The sequence below is a fragment of the Protopterus annectens genome, chromosome 15.part0 (assembly GCF_019279795.1).
Source record: "Protopterus annectens isolate FY-2018-M chromosome 15.part0, PAN1.0, whole genome shotgun sequence".
Classification (NCBI taxonomy): domain Eukaryota; kingdom Metazoa; phylum Chordata; order Ceratodontiformes; family Protopteridae; genus Protopterus; species Protopterus annectens.
Genome location: NC_056749.1, coordinates 437,855,327 through 437,878,405, shown reverse-complemented (window position 1 = coordinate 437,878,405; position 23,079 = coordinate 437,855,327). Strand labels below are relative to the sequence as shown.

Genomic DNA, 23,079 nt, shown 5'->3' with positions numbered 1-23,079 from the left:
ATGGAAAGTATCACATACAATTCCCCTCCACAAAGGCGGCCCCTCCACAGAACTAACCAATTATCGCCCCATAGCTATTCTCTTTCCACTCTCCAAAATACTAGAGAGGTGCATTCACTCTCAGGTCTCAGACTACCTCCTTACTAACAACCTCCTTTCCAGTACTCAGCATGGTTTCCGACCAAACCATAGCACCACCACTGCCTTACTCTCCTTTACTAACACTATCCTTCAGCATAAAAACAATGGCTATCTCTCCTCTGCTACTTTCCTAGACCTATCTAAAGCATTTGACATGGTCCCACACAAACAACTCATCTCTGTCCTCAATAACCTATCCTTCTCTCAATCAGTCACCAACTGGTTTCAGAGTTACCTGTCTGACCGCCAACAATCCGTTGTATGGCAGAATGACATATCTCCCCAACTACCTGTCTCTATAGGGGTTCCCCAAGGACCCATCCTTGGACCCCTACTCTTCTCTATTTTCACCAATAATCTAGCCTCTGCCACCGAGCATGGCATACTCATACAATACGCAGATGACTCCGCCATCATCTGCTCAGCCCAGTCCCTACCCAAACTGCAAAATGTCACACAGGAAGCCTTTTCCTCTGTTGATACTTGGTTATCCGATGCCCAATTAATACTCAACGCAAACAAAACTAAACTACTCATCTTCTAACCCACCAAACATACTCAAAATAACTATCACTTTAACATCACAGCAAAAGACAACACCACTATATGCCCAACAGAACATACCAAATTGCTAGGAGTGGAAATAGACAATAAACTAAAATTTGACATTCACATATCCATGACCATAAAAAAAGTCTACAAAAAACTAGGAGCATTATACAGAAATAAGCAACTTCTCACCAAAGCAGCAAAGATTTCAGTAGCAAATTCCCACCTTATCTCCACCCTACTTTATGCCTCTCCAATATATATACCAACTTAAGGCAATACAATCTAAACAAGCTAGAGACCTACTACAACAAAATCGCCAGATTCGCCACAAGGACATCCTACCGTAGTCACCACTGTCTCTCACTTGCTGAACTGGGCTGGCTTGAACTCCCTCACCTCCTTCAATGGTATCAACTTACACTCACCCACAAACTAGTTAACCATCCACTAAATGTCCCATCCCTCCAGAATCTACTCCAACCCTACCACCAGACCACTAAGATCCAGCAACAAAAATCACTTGCAGGTCACTAAAGCCAATAACTCTGCTGGTGAAGCACTAATGTTAAGTTGTCTATCTCGCCTTCATTCTTGCTGGTTGGGTTCGGAGCTGATCCTCGGCTCCGACTCGGCCATCTTCAAAAGCTCGAGAGCTGCTTACTGACTCGAGGCCCCCCTTATATCCCATGATGCCTGGCGCTAGATACCTCAATCTCGTTTGCCGCTTCTGCTGCGAGGTTGTTCTACTGGCTCAGGTCGTATAAGCTTCATTATTATTATTATTGTATTTTTCTTGTTTAAAACTGTATTGGTTAGTGTAGAATTAGCCGTTAGTTAGATTTTAGTATTGTAGCTAGTTTTCTTCCTAGATAAGCTTTACCCTTCCTCAAGAAACTCATTTAAGTTAGAGAGTTTCCCCTCCACCCCTCTCTCCCTTTTCCACAGAAAGGTTCTTTCCGTTTAAGTTAGAGGTTAACCTTTCTCTCTATCTCCTTTTTAAAAAAAAAAAAAATATATATATGATTTTCTTCTAATTAATCACTGTGAGTGTTTAGTGATAGTTTCCGGTAGTTTTTGTTGTAGTGGTACTTGTAGTGGGTTGTGGTAACTGTAGTGTGTTAACTTTTACTGTTGGTTACCTTAACCATTTGTGTTGGTTCTTGTCCTTGGTTTTCTCCCTAGGTTGTCCAAGGATCCAAAACCGTCCGGATTCAAGAAGTGCGACTCATGCTGTCAGAAGATGTCTCTGACAGATGGTCACACTTCTTGTGTTTATTGTCTGGGCGCTGTGCACCTGCAGGACTCTTGCTCGATCTGTCATGCCTTCAGTCCAAGAGTCCTGCAGGAGTGCAAAAATAAATTGATCCTGAGGGGTATGCTTAATCCCCAAGATTCACCGGTGAAGGCTCAGCCAGTGAAATCTTCCAGGCCACCTAAACCATCGGCTCCCAGTTCGGAGCCGTTGTTGGGTGAAGCCACACAATCCTTTTCGGCTCCGGCTGGAACCAATGTCCCTCCCTCCCAGTCGGCTCCGACACGGTCTTCGGAACTGGCTGAGAGTCGAAAGAGATCCAGGTGTCCTACTTTGGAGTCGATACGTTCGGCTCCGAAGTCGTCCCTGCTCCAATCGGAGCATAGTCATCGATCATCCCACTCTTCTCGGTCCTCTAGACTTTCGGACCATGACTTGGAAAGAGTGGTCAGTAGGCTCTTAAAATCGCAGGCCCTAGCCAAAATGTTGTCCAGCCCTCCTCATCAGGAGTCGGCTCCTTCCACAGCTGTAGATATTCCTCCTCCGACTCTTCCTATGAGCTCAGAGCCGGAGTTCATTGGGGTTTGAGTCGTGGAACCATCGGCGCCGATACCCTCTCTTTCGGTTCCATCGTCGGCTCCGATCCCTTCCATGGTACCTTCCCTGGAGGGATCTGGGCGCCGAGACTCCCTCGTCGGCTTCGAGGGGGCGAGTGGCATTGGACCCTTCTCCGACCCCACTCTCCCTCTCAGTGCTTCGGCGCAGGTGAGCTCGGCTCCCACATCTGCCTCGGAGCCGTCCCCCTCGGTGCGGGGAGGGCTTCTGGTTTCTTCGGAGAATGAGCCTTCTCTGCGTCTGGGCAGGGACACCTTCTAGGTGATGAGGAGTGTACTGGCCCCTGAGTCAACCCCACGATTGACCCCATCGGCTCCTCCCCCTAGGGTGCCTGAGTCAGCCTCTGCCCCTCTTCCAGACCCCAAGTGTGGGGAACCAGCACTCCAGGACACCCCTTTGGGTGTAACCTCCTCTTCCGAGGCCTCCCCTGATCTTTCAGAGGAGCCACCTTGCAAGAGGAAATGCAAGAGGAAGCATGTTGACTCCCCCGAGTCTGTCACATCGGATACCGACTTAGAGGAGTCGGAAGGGTCCCCAAGATCCCCCTCTGAAGATGTCTCCTTCTCAGACATCCTTAAGATGCTTAGGCAGAGGGGAAACTGGACTACCCTAAGCCCTTCCGAGGATGAGTCGGTATTCCTGGACGCGTTTGGATCCCGACCTTCCACCTCCTGGGTGTCTCTGCCTTTCGACCCACTGATGTCTGTGGTGGCTCGAAAGGCGTGGACAGCTCCAGACACAGTGGAACAGACCCCTAGAAGACCTGCCAAGTTCATTACTGCCCCGCAGGACAAACAGTTCTTGACCAAGGGTGTCCCCGTTGATGCCATGGTGGTAGCAGCGGCCACAAAGGAGTTGGCTGAAACTTCATCTGTCCATCCTCCTAACAAGGAGACCAGGACGATGGACAGATATGGGAAGCAGATGTTCTCTTCAGCTAACTTTTCCATGCAGTCCCTGAATTACCTGTGCCACTTTTACCTGTCTTCAGAGGGATTTCCTGATGGAGCTTGGAGATACCCTCCAAGATCCATCAGCTGAAGGGGCCCAGGCTAAGGCAGCCACCCAGCTGGCGACTCTTAATTCAGTGGTAAACTCCTCCATGCGGCTCATTTTGTATGCAGCCGATGGTGCGAGTAGAGCCCCAGGCACAGGCGTGGCCCTAAGGAGGCACGCTTGTATGCGGCTATGTAACTTTGCGGAACCTTTCAGAGCATCTTTCACCAACACCCCTTTTGATGGTTCCTTTCTCTTTGGATCACAAGTGAAAGGTACCCTTACCAGGTGTGAGCAGGAAAGCAAGACTCTCTCTGCTGTAGGAGTCCGTTTTTCCACTCCTTCCAGACTATATCCTAAGGGTCAGAAGAGTGGGAAGATGTGGTTCTGGAAATCCCAAGGAGTCTTGCCGGACACACGTGGTGAGTTCCCCTCCAGGGGCAAAGGAGGGAACAATAACAGACGCCGCCCTCGTGGTAGAGGGGGTCCGCAAAATCAGGGCAGCAGAGAATCTTTCTCTGACAAGCCCTTCCAGCATCCCTGAAGGGTTGCCCAGCTGCTCACCTCTGGAGGCAGTCGGGGGAAGATTATCGCTGTACCCAAGAGCCTGGCAAGACATAACACAAGACAAATGGGTACAGTCCGTCATATCCAGAGGCTACAGAATTCCCTTCGTTCGCACCCCCTTAAGGTCAAACAAGTCCCTTCCAGATGTTCCACCCAATCTAAGGGACCAAGCAGTGCAAGAAGTCTCAAAACTGCTAAGAAAAATGGCCATCCAGCAAGTCCCAGCAGACCAACAAGGTTCCGGAATTTATTCAAGGTTCTTTTTGGTACCAAAAAAAGACAGGGGACTGGAGACCCATTTTGGATCTCAGCAGACTAAACAAGTCTGTACAAAGAACGAAGTTCCGGATGGTCACGCTTCAGTCCATTTTACCCTTTCTAGGTCAGGACAATTGGATGTGCTCCATAGATCTTCAGGATGTGTACTATCACATCAAAATGGACAGACACTCACGAAGATTCCTTCGCTTCCAGCTGGGAGCCAGCCATTATCAGTTCAGAGCTCTGCCCTTTAGTCTCACCACAGCCCCTAGGGTGTTTACCAAATGTATGGCAGTAGTTACCGCTCACCTGAGACGGCAAGTATTCCAGGTGTTTCCATATCTCGCCGACTGGCTCCTCACTGCTACCACCAGACATCACCTGCTACGAGCCAGAGACTGCACCATCGACACTTGCTCCAGGCTAGGTATCACAATAAATTTCAAAAAGTCTGCATTGTCGCCCTGTCAGTCTATCACCTTTATAGGCGCAAATTTAAACACCAAACACATGTTAGCGAGCCTTCCACCAGACAGGGTGTTAGTGATTCGCCAGCATGTCAAGGTTTTATTAGCATGCAAAAGGATTCAAGCCAGGTTTGTCCTTCAAATGCTAGGTCTTATGGCAGCAGCGATCGTACTTGTCCCTCTAGCTCATTTTCACATGAGGACTCTCCAGTGGCTTCTTTTTACCCAATGGTCCTTCCAGCAACTTCCCATGTCTTACATGATTATGATCACTCAGGCATGCAAGAAGCATCTTGCGTGGTGGATGGTCTCCATATCAGTGCTCCACGGCATACCATTTGTTCTCCCCCCTCCAGTGGCTACAGTGACCACAGACACCTCCCTGATCAGGTGGGGGGGGCATTATCAGGGCAGAACAGTCCAAGGCACCTGGCAACCTCACGAGTATCATCTGCACATAAATGTCTTGGAGATGAGGGCCATGCTCTTAGCATTGCAGGCTCTTCAGGACTCTCTTCCTACCGGGACCATTGCAGTTCAAACGGACAACATGTCCGTAGTGTGGTACATCAACAAGCAGGGCGGAACCAGGTCCTACCCCCTATGTCGAGAAGCACTCAGACTCTGGCAGTGGGCGATCTCTTCCCAACAGTTTCTGATTGCAATGCACATCCCTGGGAGGTTCAACGTCATAGCAGACAGACTGAGCAGAGCAATTCTCATGCCTCACGAGTGGTCTCTGAACCAGTTAGCTGCGGACCAAATCTTCCACAGATGGGGCCAACCTTGCTGCGACCTTTTTGCAACTCCCTTCAACAGCAAGTGTAGCAATTTCTTTTCTCTCCTTCCACTTCCCGGACATTTCCCCAGAGACGCTCTAGTCCACAATTGGCCCCAGGGACTTCTTTATGCATTCCCTCCTTTCCCCCTCATACCGAAGCTAATTCAGAAGGCTACTGTTTTGGGTTGCAAAATTATACTCATTGCTCCTTACTGGCCTCGACAAATATGGTTTCCATTCCTGCATCGCTGTCTTCTCGAATAGCCTTGGACTCTGGACCTAGTTCCAGACCCCCTGATTCATCAATCGGGCGGGCTGCACCAATCTCTGCACTCTCTCCAGCTCACAGTGTGGTTGCTCCACTTCCAACCTTAGCCAGGCTCCCAGATATCTCCCCCTCTGTGCGCGAAATCCTTTTGTCCTCACACAAGTCTACGACCAGAAAAACTTACGCTAGTAAGTGGAAATGTTTTTCTTCCTGGGCAGAGGCAAAAAGTATAGACCCCTTTTCAGCCCCCGTACACTCCATTTTGGAATTTCTCACGGAGCTCTTCCATGCTGGGTCCGCTTCCGCTACAATTAGAGTTCAGTTAGCGGCAATTTCAAATTTTCACATTGGCTTGTCGGAAAACAATATCATGTCCCATTAGCTGTGTAAAGCCTTTCTCAAAGGAACCACTCTGCTCAGGCCCCCAGTGAGAGATCCTCCACCACCCTGGGATCTAAATTTGATTTTAGCTTTGCTAATTTTGCCCCCTTTCGAACCTGCAGCTTCTTGTTCACTGAAGTTCTTATCTTGGAAAACCCTTTTTCTGGTAGCTATTACTTCAGCCAGAAGAGTTTCGGAAGTACAGGCTCTTTCTACCCGTCCCCCATACCTCGTGTTCCACAATGACAGGGTTGCTCTTAGGACTAATCCTTCCTTCCTTCCTAAGGTCTCTTCAGAGAGTAACTTGAATCAGTCCATAGACCTTCCTGTGTTTTTCCCTAACCACTCCAACAGGGCAGAGTATAAGTTGCATCAGTTAGATGTTCACAGGCAACTACGCTTTTATTTACATAGAACCAAAAACATTAGAAAATCGGATCAACTGTTCCTGTCTTATGCAGTAGGTAAACAGGGTCTTCCAGTCTCCAAGGTAACCTTATCCAGGTGGTTGTCTTCTATCATCACATTCATATACCAACTCAGGAATAAAGAATTACCAGTCAAACCAAAAGGTCACTCCACCAGAGCTTTAGCCACTTCAGTGGCTTTTCAGGCTGGATTGCCCATGGAATCTATTTGTGCTGCAGCTACATGGGCCAACCCACATACTTTCATTTCGCATTGCAAGTTGGATTTGGTTTCCAGGAGCAGAGCTGATTTTGGTTCCACTGTTCTGAAGAGTCTTTTCCGATGAGACACCCAGGATTTTAAGTGCTAGGGACGCTGTCCCAACCAGCAAGAATGAAGGCGAGATAGACAACTTAACATAAAGAAGTTATGTACCTACCATAACGTTACATGTTAGTTGTCTTCTTCTCGCCTTCTTTCTTGCGTCCCACCCTCCATCCCCCTATCCTAGTGGACTGAGAAGAGTTCCTCTTGATTTTGCACTGGCTGAGTCTTCTGGCTATTTCCTTCTGCTTAGTAGTCTCCCCAGTAGGATTTATGCATTCTAGGATAGCATTCTTTTATTATTATGTCTGCAGTTAGACTTACCAAACGAGATCTGGGTATCTAGTGCCAGTCATCATGGGATATAGGGGGGGCCTCAAGCCAGTAAGCAGCTCTTGAGCTTTTGAAGATGGCCAAGTCGGAGCCGAGGATCGGCTCCGGACCCAACCAGCAAGAAAGAAGGCGAGAAGAAGACAACTAACATGGAACGTTATGGCAGGTACATAACTTCTTTTTCTCTTGTGCCATAGCCAAATTATGGAACTCCCTCCCACCAACAATTACCTCCGTACCATCATGGACCCACTTCAAAACTTTGCTAAAAGCGCATCTAAAAACATGCTGTCTATGCCTTTGCAACTTCCACGCTAATATCACCCACTACCTTTCTTTCCACCCCACTAACTACCTTGATTATAGCAAGCTTGGATGCTCATAAGCCTACTGCTTATTATACAGCAGGAACTTCTTATTGTAACAGTTGTTAATGTCTGTTATGTACTTCGCAGATAAAGATTCTAGTTGTGTACTGATGTACTATGTTCTTCATCTGTTACTATGTTTGTAATTGTTAATTGCCATGTTAATCAAATTGTTAATTGCTATGTAAATCCAATGTAACTACTGTCTGTATATTTTAACTGTGGAGCTTTTCTCCCCGGACCTACGTCCAGTCAGACACTCCCGGTCAACAAATGTAAATAAATAAAAAATAAATAAGTACCTGTGCTCTTCAGACAGTTTTATAAGCAGGTACAAATTAGAAATAGGTTTGTAGTTCTTAGATGAGAGGACTTTAGATAGAAGGATGACAACTGAATGCTTGAATGCTTTACGTACAGAACCTGTTGTGAGGGACAGATTGAAAATATGGGTAAGTTGTTGTACTTTTTTTTCAGCTTTTAGTCTAAGGAATGTAGGATGTAGTTTGCCAAGTCTGGCCACAGAGGAGTTTAAATTTAGGAGGTGAGATTTGGTTTGTTTAACCGAGATGGTAATGAAATGAAAAGTGGATGCTTATGAAACTAGAGAGTACAGTTGGTTAGAGTTGTCCCTCATGCTGATTTGCAAGCTATGCTTTATGGTGTATGGTGAAAAGCATTAGTAATGTACTTTATGAGTAAGAGGAGGACATCCATGTATTCTTTATTGACTTTACTATTACCATTAAGGCTTTGTTGGCTGCACTGACTTAGAGTCTGTAATGGGGCTATTAAGGTGTTCTGTTTCTTTACAGAGTAGTTACCTGTGCTGTGTAGATGATTTGTCTTTGTCTTGTCTTAGCACTGTCTGTGGCTTTTCTGTTTTTTTTTTTTTTTTTTTTTGTGTGTGTGTTCTAGGAAGATTTTTAGGATGTTTGTCACTAGGATCTGATTTTTATGCTTTCCAAATGGAGTCCCTCAACTTTACTTCTTTTCTGTAATATTTTTATCCCTCTGCCAAGGGTATCTTTGTGCCCAAAGTAATCTTTTGGAGAGAGAAATATGGTTTTCTGAATGTTAGAAAGTATAGTGATAACGTATGCGAGAGGGAGGTTAGAGTGCGATTGGAAGTATAGTGCAGACCAGTCAGTGTTATGCAGGTTATTAAGGTCAGGTGATTTTAGATGAGGAAATGGTGTACCAGTAATTATTACCCGGGGTTCTGTTGTCTTGAATGACCAGGAATATATAACAGGTCATTGATCACGAATGGAAATGGGGATGGATATCAATGTTTTATGTTTATTATTAGGAAATCCAATGTGGAATGATTCCCTTTTTTGTAAACTATGTCTAGTAGGTATTTGTTCTAGTTTTTCAAGGCTGAATATGGAACATTTTATTGAAATGAGATTTATCAAGCTCTAAAGCATTAAAAATCACCTAAAATGATACAATTTTTGGTAAAACGTTTAGGAAACAAGTAGGGTTTGTTGTGTTATTGAGGTTGTGGATTGTGGTGGTGGTGCTGTGCATGCATATGAATATGGATATAGTAGCAACAGTGGAATGTCTGCTGTTTCAAAGTCAGTAATGTTGACACACTTATGTTGACCAACAAAAGTCAGCACACTTCTGCTAATCCTTGAAAAACAGAAGCAAACATTGACACTCTTCTGTGCATCCTCCAAGGCTAATCCTCAGAATACGTAAACAAAAACAGTGCTTTTGCAGAAGGGCACCCCCCTCATACCTCCTCCTAATTATTTATTCCTACTCCAAGATTGCACAAATACCAGGAAATGGGCACATTCCCCAACCCCAGGAATTGTCTCATCTTGCATAGTTGACCATCTGTTCTGTCATCCAAAAAGTGTTAACAATGGTGAATTTAAGCTAAAATTGACCAGTCTTACATAAACCATATAAAGATATATATGTAGATGTGTGTGTGTGCGTGCACATTCATGCATGTGTATAGCTCTTATGTTGAGATATGTGGGTAAGTATCCAACTGAAATTTTTATCATCATGTGAGCTTGTTGTAGTGTGGTAAGTCATGTTGATTGAGGGACTTTAACCAGTAATGTAGAGCCTTCCATAAGTCTTGGTCTGTTATCTAGTGAAATGTGAACATTTTTTCAAATATATTGTGATGGGCAGAAGTCATCTGTGGTCCAAGTTTTAGAAATGGCTGCAATGTGCAGCTGTTCCAATGAGAGCCAGCTTTCCAATGCAGTCTATTTATTGTTTATGCTGCATGCATTGATGCAGATTATTTTTATGTATTTATTATCATGTTTGAAACTTGAAGTGGTAACTGATAAGTTGTTTTAATTAAGTGGGTTAAGGTAAATGTCCCAGGAAAGTATCAGATTATTGGGTTGGGGTAAGAGAGAGTGCAGTTTAACTAGTAAGTCATTCAGGTCTTCTGTATTTAACCCAAGGAAGGAGGATGTGATTGTATAAAAAATGTCCTTTCCCACATAGCTAGAACTGAGTTAGCATTTCCCAGATCTGTTACAGCCCCCATGCCACTTATGTCTTTTATTTATGTATAAACTAGAGAATACAAAAAAAATATCAAAACAAATTCTAACATCTGTGTTAATGCCATTTGTATGGTAGTATTAGAGAATGATGTAACTTCAAACAAAATTTCTGTAATATGGTTAATACCTTTGGCCTCTGAAATAAATGTATTTAACAATATTGTAGCAATAATAGCCATTAAAGAAGTTCAAGAACAAAACAGCATTATTAAATGCTGTAATTTGCTCAAAGCTGTCTGTAATCCAGATTGGAGTTCAGCTTCAAATGTAGTTGTAGCACCAAAAATTCTGTTTTAGAAAAATAAACACTCACTCTTACTCTTGGTGTAAATGTTGACCTGGTACAATTCTTGTGAATGTTTGGAATACAAAAAGAAAATAGGAAAATACTGGATATTTTGCTATGAAAAAAATACAAATTTATGACTCTATGGTCAAATGCTAATAAATCAACCAATGCATCATTGATTTTTCTATACGATTCAAGTATTTTAAGTTGCAGTACAAGTTCATATGATGTTTCATCCTCCAACAAATCTAAAATTGCTTAATTGAGTACAAGTGCCCATCACAATATTACCTCAGCCGTTATTTACTTTCATAAAGTTTGTCTGTCACAGTCCATAATTCAAGTAATACAGTTCATAGGTAAATACTAGGTGATCAGTCTGCAGACTATTACAAGCCTAGCCAGTAAACAGGGGTCAGAATCAAACCCTTCCCTGACTGACATAAGTAAAGAAAGTTACCTCTTCTTGACTTAAAAAAAAAAATCTGTGTTTAACAGGTTTTCTTAAAAGTTTTCTGAATTCCGCCTCACATAAATATTGAACAAATGTGAAGTGTATTGCCTAGCAGTTGCTTAAAAGTATTTTTCATGAGTCTTGTCTCATTGATTAGTAAATCCAGTAAATTACATACATACATACATACATACATACATACATGCAGATATTTCAAGCACGGGCATTAATGCCCTTCCAGTCTGCCAGTATACCAAAACACTTGTGCCCATAGTAAGTTTCCAGACTGTTCTTAAAATTATCTAAACTGGTACTTGCTTTACTGTAATATGGTAGTCTGTTCCATATATAAGCTGCTCTCTCAGAGAACCAATTAGTACACTTCTCATTCCTATAGAATGTTCTCCATAGGTTATCCAGTGATTCTCTACTACTTTTTGATAACCCAAATCATTTCCAGAGGCAGTTGTCTCTAAATGCCCTATATACTTGAATAAAATCCCATCTTAGATATCTGTAAAAGACACTGTACAAGTTCAGATATTTGTATTTCATAATAACTTAAATTTTCACATTCATGAATGCCCTTTGTATATTTTCCACTGTACTCTTTCCAGTTTACTCTTGTTTGTTTTCTTATATGGTTTCCATATCATTATTCCATTCTCAAGTCTGGGTCTAATATAACTAACAAAAATGATTTAATCATTTCTGATTTTAGACTTCAAAAATCTTTTTATAGACCCTATATGTCTATAACTATCCCTGTGAGGCTCCAACTGTAACCAAGAATTTCACCTGTCCACTTGCTGTGTATGCTACCTGCCATGTCCTATTTGCAGGCTATGCAGCTATCCATGTTATCAAGAGTACGTTGATACATAGTTGTTCTGATTTATTGACCAGTGTTTGGTGTATGACCCTGTCAAATGCTGAAGTTAAATCTATATAAATTACATCACAGCACAAGTTTTCATTCATAGCTATTATATTGTTGTAGAACATCATGTTACAAGTAGTAATAGATCTGTTTTGTATATATATGCATGCTGATATATGGTTTCAAGTCCCAACCTATCCAGTTCTGGCAGTAACTTATCCAATATTACCCTCTCCATTATTTTTCCACAGCATGAAAGTAGACTTAAGGATCTATATGACTCTGAGTTTGTCCTACTCCCCTGTCCCTTAAAGACAGCTTTAATAAGTGCATGTCTCCAATCTTGAGGAATCTCTCCATATTTATATGATCTTGCTGAAGTATTCTCAGGTCATTATTACTAATTATGTCTTCTCCCTGTGCTTTGTTTGGATCCAGTTTGTGCAGTTCCTTTTCAATATAATCTAATTTAATTCCAGTATCTGAGGTTACCTGATGCCACTAGGAGGACTTATCACCCCCTTTGTTGAGCCAAACTGTTTTGCATAAGATTTTGTAAATATATCTGTAATCTTGTTATATCCGAGAATAAATTTTAGAATCTACACAGTTTATCAATTTGTATGTCTTTACTCCTTCCTCAGCTTATGTATCTAAAAAATGTTTCTTGTTATGCCTAATATCTTTATATAAATTGTCTTCAAAATTTTCTTGATCTTTTCTCACACTATACTTAATTTGTTTGTCCAGTTTGTTTATTTGAGTTTTTAAAGTTGTAGTTCGACATCTCTTCCATTTCTTATTTTTTTTTGTCTCTCACCTTAATCAGGTATTTTGTTCTTCGGGAAATATATTCCCCTGATGTTGTATGTCTAGAGCCTGATGTTAAACTTTTTTTTTAATTTTTTTAACTCAATTTCTCTTTCAAAACTTTCCACATTCCATTTACAGTTTTTCCACTAAACACATCGCTCTAGTTAGTTTTACATAGTTACTGTTTTGCTTCCATGTAATTTGTAATTAATCTTGTATGCATTGATTTAGATTTTAGTTTGGCAAAATTATCCAGCAACAAAGTAACCTTTATAACCCCATGATCATTGCACATCAGTAGTAGTAGATATGTAGTTCTGAAAGGTGTCTTCACTCGGTTATTTCTTTTTTGTGGGCCTTGTTGAAAACCTTTGGAACTCTTCTCTACTAATCAGGACATTTGACACAGTGGAGGATCCAGACTGCTTTTGGTTCTGAAGAAAACTTTCATCATCTTAAATATAAATATAGTCTGCATGAGGATTGGACAGAGGTTCTCCATTTGATAGTGCAGGTTTATGCTTTTGTGAAATTGAGTATAATTTACCATTTTTATATTCCAATTTATCCTTTGCTAAAGGTTAAGACTTCTGTTTGAGAGTAGCTTCATGCTTCTCAGTACATCATAAAGCCTGTTTACATCTGTGCTTAACATTGCTAAAACATTAACATGTAACCCCATTGTTTTAATTTCTTCACCTCAGTGCATACACCTTGCATCTGTGTATCATTATGTCTCATCAAAATTTCAATGAGTTGTAATCCAACTTTGTCGAAAGGGCTGAAAACTCAGAACAAAGTAGAGTATGAAGTGCAAATATTGTTTGCAACTTTATACAGACATAAACCCTGCAGGGCATTTTACAAAAATAAGTTGTCAAAAAAAATTTGAACTTAAACATTTTTTGCTGCTGTAGTTGTTTTAATGTTCCAGGGGTACCATATCTCGTTGATCACCTGCAGCTTCGTTTCTATTGTCTATGCCAAACAAATCAGACACAGTTTGAAAAAATGAAGTTAAACTGTGGCTCTTTGAACATCTGGTACCATTGCCACATTAACTCCTTGATTATTCTTATCCACAGCTGATTTAAGTAAAAGCTATGTAGCAGGTGAAGTCCTAAAGGTCTACCTATCATTGACAGAAAGCCTGACATCATAGTTATTGATAACCAAACCTTCATGGTTACTTGAAAAATATTGAACATCAGGAACACATATTTTCATACTTTTTCCCCCAGGAGAAAATACAAATAAATCACTGTTTTTAACTGTCTGAGAATTGAAAAATCATGACATTTTCACAGAATTTGACAATGTAAGCTATAGAACCAGTTTACTACATGATGCAGTTCTGCTCATGTTTATTATTCGTAATACTGCCAGCTTGCATTATTGGGTGTTGTCTGCTTAGAATTTGTTTTAATTTTCAATATATATTGATGTAGATGAAAGTTGTGATGACATCACCATAATGACTCAAATTTATATTTAAAAATCATGGGTATAATTCCCAGAGTTCACCTTTTTCTTTAAAAAACAAAATTCAGTGTCCCTGAATATTACTGATATACTTCTTATTAACTGGCAACATCCTTCTGAAAGGAAATGAAGTGTGAAGTATGTTAATTGAATACTATCCTGCTGTTTACCTATCGATCTAGAAATATGAAAATTAAAAAAAATATATGAAAAATAAACCAGAAAATGTTTTTAAGAACTAAAACTACTAATAAAAATCACACCTTTAGGAAGCAGTAGAAACATGTTAATAAAACACTAATCCCTTTCATCTCTTTTGTTTCCAAATTATAACGAGTTCTTCAGAGCAAATACTATCACATCTAGACACAAGCAATTAAGTAACCAACAGTGAGAGTGATGTGCCATGATTATCCAATAAAATAGTTTTTCGAAAGCAGTCAGATGTGTTGATGCACAAACTAAACTTGAAATCATTCTTTACTGACACATAGTAAAACTAAATAAGAGGAACTCTAATTTAATGTAGTTACTGGTGGCTGTTAAAATTATAGTGCTGTAAATTTAAGATGGTGTTTAATGCAAATTTGATAGTTTAACCATGTGGGTGATTAGCTCCAAGCAGTAACTGTCAGTAAAGTTCTCGTACTTCCAGTTTACGCTCCAAGTCTCCTAGGATCAGAAGTGAGTTGTTCTGTTACTGTAAATACTAATTTTTTAAGCCAGTAGATTGGATAGAATGTTTAAACAAAGCATTGTTGGTGATGTTCATCGTGTTTCACTGTTGCAGTCATTACTCTTAGGTTATCCTGCTGGCAGGCTACCCACAGTCAGCCTGAATTCCAAAGTCTTGGTCTGGCGTCGGTTGCTTTCGCCTCTTCCCTGATGTCAGTGCGCCAGGGGTATAAAAGATGCAGCTGATGCCATTTTCTTCAGTCTTTCTTGCCGCGAGGTGCCTGAAGCAAAAGCAGTTTGCAAGTGCCGTCAACTGACTCCTGAGAGTTTCAAAATCGAATTTTAGAACCGAAGTCTTCATTAAAGCTAAGTACCCCTTTGGGGAAACTTTTTCTTGCTCCAGACCGATGTCAGAAAAAGTTAACAATTGTATTTCTTGTGGGAAGCAAATACCTCATAAGGATATTCATTCTTACTGTATTCCTTGCCTAGGCCCTAATCACAACGTGGCTAGCTGTCAGTTTTGTGCTAGATTTAACCAACGCACTATTAAGCGTTGGTACGATTTTGCCTTTCATTACTTTGGCCGAAATTTTAATTATATAATGCCGTTGGAACAGCCGACGACCGAAGTTTACAAAAGCGCAAGGAAAAGGAAAAGGACAGGCATCCGAGGTCCAAAACCGACGACGAGGCCCCCGCTAGGCCAGTCGCCAGTTCTCAGTGAGGTGCTTTCGCAGCCCCTGACGCCCGCTACCTCAGAGCCACAGGCCGCTACCGACTCCCATGTGGAGCCGACTAGGCCTCTGGATACTCAAGATATTGGACCCTCGGAAACTATTCCCTCAGATGGGTCCGGAGCCGCTGAGCAGGCATCGGCTTCTGAGGGTGTTTTCAGACCTACACAATTATATGTCAAGCCTACCTCAGCTTCAAAGACTAAAACAGCTCTAAAGACAAAGAAACCAGTACAGTATTCTCCTGGACAGACTTCCATACCTAAGAAACAGATGCTTAAAATGGCTGAAGACCTAATTACTTTGATCAGGGGTTCCCATCCCCCTCCTTATAAGAGGCCTAGGCAAGAGACAGAATATGACTCTTCTGATCAGGTTTCAATTTCCTCTGACTCCTCTTCTGAACAGGGATACTCTTTTCCTCCCTATGAGGATTCTGATGCTGAAGAATCTATTCCTTCAGCCTCTGCTCCTGAGGATTATGCTTTTGGGGAAACCCTGCATACCATGAAGGGAGCATTTTCACTGGGAGAGCCAAGATTATTCAGAATCTAAGACAAGGCTCGGAGATTATATTTTACTACCTCAGAACAGACCTCTTGCTAATCCACCTGTTCTAGACATTGTAGATGATGTATTTTCAGAGTCCAGCCTGTCTCCTGACTATTTAACCCCTGCACCTGCTAAGCCAGACAGATACTACAGGGTCCCAGACTCTCATAAAATTCTATATAAAAACCCTGCTGCTGACCCAGAAACTGTATCTCAGGGTCCCAAAGAGGTCAAGGCTTCCACTGCCAAAAACCCTGTCCCCTCTGATAGGGATTCTAGGTCACTGGACAGATAAGTTTACACTTCTGCTACCTTGGCTGTAAGGGCTTTAAATTGTCAGTTTCATATGCTTAAATATCAACAATACTTAATGTCACTGCTTAAACAGAAAATGTTGACAAATTCTGAATGTTCTGATAACAAGGAAATGCAGGATTTATTGCATGCAGCTGAACAAGTGGGAAAGCATACTTTGCAATGTGGTTTTGATTCACTGGAGGCCTCATGCAGGGCCACTGTTACGGGTTCTGTCATTAGACGGCATGCTTGGTTAAAGGAACAGAATCTGCCTGATCATGTTAAAGCAAAATTATTGGCTGCTCCATTACAGCATGATACTTTGTTTGGTGTTAAAGCAGAAGAGGTGTTGAAGAAAATGGAGGATAAAGTGAAATCCATGCAGACAGTTAAGGATTTCCTACAGGTACAGCCACCCAGATTTAGCAGGAACTGGCCTACAAATAATTGGTCCTTTCCAGTGTCAGACAGGCCACAAAGAGGCAGATACAGACACCCCAGAGGCAGATCCCAGCCCCAAGGCTCATACAGGGCTAAACAATGGGGTGCTTCTACATTCAAAAGCGGAGAGGACAAATAACAACCATACAGGAAACAGTCACAATGACTTTCTTCTGCCAGAACCAAGCACTTATCTTTTGGCAGCCCCCTTAGGGGGGAAAACTAGCACTTTTTTCACCAAATTGGCACATGATTACTCAGGACAAATGGGTCTTGAACATAGTGTCTCAGGGCTACAGGTTCCACTTTCCCACCCTGCCAAGAGCAAAAGGTATGCCAGACCTGCCACACAGTCAATGGGCAGAGGCACAAAAACAAGTCCCTCATGGACATGAGGCCATTCAGCAAGTACCACAACAAGAGCAGGGACAAGGATTTTACTTGAGACTTTTCCTGGTGCCCAGAAAAGACAAAGCCTGGAGACCAATACTGGACCTGTCTATTCTAAACACATTTCTGGACATTCCAAAATTCAAAATGTTGACTCTGCAGCAGCTACTGCCCATGCTGGGCAAGAAGGCTTGGCTCGTTACTTTGGACCTAAAAGAGGCATACCTGCATGTCCCAATCAGACAATCTTGCAGAAGATACCTCAGATTCATAGCTGGTTTAATGCACTACCAATTCTCTGCACTGCCCTTTGGCTTATCTGCTGCGCCCAGGGTCTTCACCAAATGCCTGGCACCAGTAATTGCATTTTGCAGACAAAGAGGAATTCAAATATATCCTTACTTGGACGACTGCCTTATTCAAGCAGAGAACAACGACATTCTACTACAGCATCTGGCGTTTGTAAAAAGATTACTAATTTGCCTAGGGTACACAGTAAACGAAAATAAATCAAAACTAGTACCCTCTCAAGAGATAATATTCCTGGGTGCAAGCTTAAATACAACTGCCCAGATGGCTTATCTCATGCCAGACAAACAAAGACAACTGACTTCTTAATTCAAAATGTTGGCAACAAAGACCCAGTTATCTGCAAGAAAAATTCTGCAGGCTTTGGGCTTCATGGCATCCTGCATTCTGCTAATTCCATATGCCAGACTGCATATGAGGAAACTACAATGGTATCTAAAAAGTGTTTGGACTCAACATTGCCACAGCCTGGAAACATTAATTACCCTCATTCCCTGTCCGCAACAGGAGTTTCGATGGTGGGCACAGGCCTGTCACCACAACAAGGGACAGCCATTCACTTTACCCACAGCCAGGCAGACACTAACAACGGTTGCATCAGATTATGCTTGGGGGGCCCACATGGCAGGAAAATGTATTCAGGGCATATGGCCCGCAAGCCAGATGCATCTTCATATCAATCAAAAAGAGATGCTAGCTGTTCAGAATGCCCTGACAGCTTTCAAGGATCTACTTCATCCAGGACAACTACTAATAAAGATGGACAATACTACAGTCATGTGGTACATAAACAAGCAGGGAGGCACATATTCCTACCCCCTCTGCAGACAAGCCATGACTTTGTGGGACACAGCATTGACTTATCAAGTTCACCTGCAAGCACAATTCCTGCCAGGAAAAATAAATACTGTGGCAGACGAACTAAGCAGAAAGCTCATGGATCCCCACGAGTGGAAACTGGATCCACAAGTCTTCAGCATGATAACAAGGAAATGGGGATGCCCAGACATAGATCTATTTGCCTCCCCTCACAACTGCCAACTACAGAAATTCTGCACAAGGATTTACCACAAGCAAGCATGGAAAGTGGATACCCTATCCTTCAGCTGGAAAAACCTAACAGTATATGCCTTTCCTCCACTGCCTCTCCTCTCCAAGGTACTCCTAAAGGTCAGACAAGAGAAGCCAAAAATTATACTGATTGCCCCAGACTGGCCACGCCAGCACTGGTACCCAATCCTAAAGAACTTGTCTCAAGGACCAGCCTGGACATAGCCTCAAACTTCACACTTACTGACCCAACAAAACAATCAGATCCTGCACAGCCATTTCAGTACCTTAAATCTGGCAGCATGATGGATAATGTAGCCATTCATAACACTCCACTCTCCAAAGCTGTAATGGATGTTATCTTGGAGGCCAGGAGGCCCAGTACCAGAAAATCTAATGCAGAAAAATGGAAGAGATTCTGTGCTTGGAACCAGGAACAAGGAATTGACACGTTTGTACCAAATATTCCTCAGATTTTACAATATTTAACTGAGATGCTGGACAAAGAATTCATCTAATTTTGCTCACGTGAAATACACCCAGCGAAATAAACCAAAAAAGTATTACTACAACTGAATATATCATCAACATATGATGCACCTTCATGGTGTGTTGTAGGTATGGCATCTGGGAAGTAGCAGTACTTACAATACCAACAGGGAAGTTTTGTATGCTGCTGGTTTATTGAGTTCTTCAAAAAAATTACAGCCTTTTTTATTGATAAAATTTACCTCTTTTCCACCCACCTTGACCAAATCAGCACTACCAAGCACTGCTTTCCAGTTATTTTTTAATTTTTGAATGGAAAATAAATCCACTGAATAATTTATTCCTAAATAACCTAGATTGCTCATTGGAAATTACATGTACATACATTTTATTCCACCATTATATTGTTGTTGACAAAAGTTTCCATCCTTCTCTCTAATTTGTCATTGGTTGTGTTCCCGCGTCAGCCTCTCATATCTCCTGAATTCATTTTCACTGCTCACTGTTCATGATCACTCTCTGCCTGAATTCATATTTATTTTGTAGATTTCTTGTTGTCTAGTGTAATCTTTTCCCTTCCTGAATTGTAAATTTGTGCTCATTGTTTAAAGGGTACACTGTTTGTAGTGTTATGCCTTAGAATTGCATGGTATTGTTTTTTGTTTCTGATTACCAGTCTAATTTGTCTGAATATATATATATATATATATATATATATATGTTTTTCTTTATTTCCAGTATCATATCCCTATTTCCCAAGTATATAGTCAATGTTTGTGTTCAAGGGTCACCCTCTTCCAGTTCCAAATTCAGTTCAAATTCTTTGTTTAGGGCAACCAACCCTCCCTCCTTGCCTCTTGAATTCATGTTCATTGCTCTTACTTTAAAAGAAGGCAGTGTAGTTAATGTTGGTGTCTGACATGTCCAGGGTCAGGAATTTGTTTGCTGTATGAGTTATGACTGTAGATGGTTTGTATGATGTCTCCACTTTGTTTCATAGTGATTTAACTTGATGAAACTGTGCAAAAGTTAAGCATGTTAAATTTTACAATGCATAGTTTCTGTCTTGCCATTCTGCTGAAAACATTTTAATGTTCAAGTGCAAACAGACTTGCAGAGCTCATGTAATTTAATTATAAAGTGCATAATTGTAACAGCACCACGTATTTTTAATTGATACATGTTTTTGAAGTACAACATTTGGTATTATAGTTAGGCAGTATAGTGTTTAAATGTGGTAAAGAAGGCACATACAACTAATGCATAAATGCAAGGCAATCAGAAATGCATATTAAGTCAAGAATAAAGGCACAGGGTTTTGCTTAGTCGTGGAGTTGCAGAAAGAAATATTGTAATCAAGCACAGAAAAGTGTATAAATAGCACTTTTGCAACAGTAGTGGCTTATTCTGGAGTACATTGGCAGATGAGCTGCCTCGGTAATGCTGTATGCCACTAATAATTTAACTTTATTTCACCCCCTTCTTACCCTCATACAGGTCAGTACTTGGTACTGATAAATATTTGTTATGCTGGCTGATATCACACTTACTCTCTTTCTGCTTGCTTGTCAAGCTGAGATGCTAATTTTGTTAATTATTCATTCAGTGTATGCTTAAAATGTGTGATTTCTTTGATTTCAAGCGTTGCTGGATTTTGTGTTTTGACTGTTTTTCAGAAAATTGATGCACAGGCCATTGAAGAATTTTATGGTTTAACATCAGACATCTCTAAGAATTCTGAATCTGGATACATTCTTTTCTACCAGTCAAGAGATTGAGGGGCAAAAAGCTGAGAAAAGGACCACTTTATGGAATTTTTGAGCAAATCTTCAAACAGCTGAAAATGTCTGAGCACTCCAGGACAAAGAGAAAAACATTGCAGGGCGATATAAGGATAACTGAACAAACTTCTTGTAGACTGTTGCAAAGTGCCAGCCAAGAAAAAGATGTGTTGCTGACTATATCGTGTGTCACGTAGTCTTCCAGACTAAGGAACTCCTTGTTGAAAGGAAAGAATTGGCTGCTTTATAAGACATATTTTCTGTTAGTCTTCTTTATTTAAATCATGGTTTTGCTGTCAGTGCAGATTCTTTAAACATGTTTTTTTTTTTTTTTTACTTTGAAGACAAAGTCTGAATTTATGGGAATAGCTATACTGTTCCTTGTTTTAATGCACTAATGCTTCATTGTGTTTCAGGAGGCTAAACACTGATACCTTTCATGTAACAGCACATAGAAGGAATGTATTTGAGTCTGTATTATCAAAATTTTTGAATGTCTGATTTAAAGGAGGTTATGCTGATTCTGGTCAAGAGTACTGCCACAAAAAGGTTGATTAAACATAACACTCACTTTTTTCAGTTAGCATTTAGGTTACTTTTTCATTTATTCATTATTGTTTTTTGTAGGACCTAGGAAGGCAAGGAAATGTTTTTGAAGTTCAGCAGCATCACAGAGAATAATAAACTGACATTTGTGTTTGAAAGTGGCTCACATAACAGTTTGGAACATAAATTAAATATGTATATTAATAAATGAAGAATTGAATTTTAACATTTTACATTTTCATATCATTCTACAGTCCACCAAAAATACTGGCCCTACAGTCTGTCCTTCGGGGCAGTAAACTGGTACTGCAGCTAAATTGGTCAGCACTATCTCTCTATACTGTGTAAGATTTACATTTTTTAAATGACTGACAAAAGTTCATGTTGATTACTAGTTTAAGTATGCTTTTATGCTACATATTTCCTTATGTGATGCATATTGTGAGAGATTGTTTCCTAGGATGGCCTATCTGTGCAGAGGATTAAGGCAGTAAGATGCTGAAGAGCTATTTCCTGTTGTCTAGGGTTTGATTCCCTCAGTTTTCATTTCCCTGCTGTGTGGTTCTGAACAAGTCAGTTAACCAGACAGTGCTCCTGGAAAAGGGTCTCTGTGGATCAGTGCTACACAGTGGTTAACAAACGCAAATACATTAAAATAGTAAGTTGATTACATAATTTCCGTTTGTGATGTGATATTATATCAGTGTGATGTTAACCATGCTTCTTTGCAGTAATAACCCTTGGGATTTCCTACCATAGAAACCCTTGGCTGGTTCAAATACCAGAGACTTGATCTCTTCCCCCAAGGGCCAGTGTACACCCTCCCATTTGACATCAGGATGTCTTAGGATAAAGGGCTGTCACCCAGCACCATAACCTCAGTTTGTTTTTGTCATCAGAGCCTGAACAACCAGTATTGTCAGTATGTCTGTCTTAAGAAAACGGTAATGCATTAAAAGATGAATGCCCCATTGAGGAACAATTGTTTTCTGTCTGCCTAGAGTGTGGAAAGCAAATCTCCCACCAGGACTTCCACTCTCTGTGTTTTCCCTCGGGCCCAGAGCACGATGTGCCCAGTTATTCCAGTGTGCTTTCTTTAATAGTAGAACTAATAATAGTAGGGCTGAATCCATACAGAACCATTTAGGGAAAAAAAAATGGACAAAGAGCATTCATTGCTTTTGCACACCATAGTACCTGCCAGTCAGCCATGCTGCTGATCTCCCTCACAAGAGGAAAAAGTGTCTGAAGATAGGAGTATGATGATAATGTCTTTGTTTTGGAGAGATCCCCCCAGACTCAAAATTGTTGAAGGAGGAGAGGCACCTTTGCTTTCCCCTCTCCAGTGACTGCTGCCTTGATCTCTAGTGAGATCCCTAGGGAGGGCTGAGATTTCCAGAGCATCAAATAGGTCTGGAGCAACTAGGCAGGCACCAGCTTCTGACTCCCACTTATGAACCTCTGAAGGTGGAGGATAGTATTTCCCACTCTAGTGCCCAAGAGGAGACCTCAGCAGCAGGATGCAGGTTGCAACTGCCCACCAGCTGCCTGCACCAGTCCCTAACAAGACATCCACAATTAGGCCCAAATCAGAACATAAGGATGCTGTCAGCTTGTCCCAACATACT

General features: G+C 41.4%; 1 protein-coding gene across 2 annotated transcripts in view; it reads left to right on the top strand.

Annotated features, from left to right (window-relative positions):
* LOC122789744 (ubiquitin carboxyl-terminal hydrolase 12) overlaps positions 1-21,677 on the top strand; it is a 902,204-nt gene extending 880,527 nt beyond the window's left edge. For both annotated transcript variants that reach the window (XM_044057179.1, XM_044057180.1), the window contains exon 9: positions 20,801-21,677. In XM_044057179.1, the coding sequence (XP_043913114.1) occupies positions 20,801-20,902 (102 nt within the window). In that variant the 3' untranslated portion in view covers positions 20,903-21,677. The remainder of the gene's footprint in view (positions 1-20,800) is intronic.
* Positions 21,678-23,079: the final 1,402 nt, after the last annotated feature.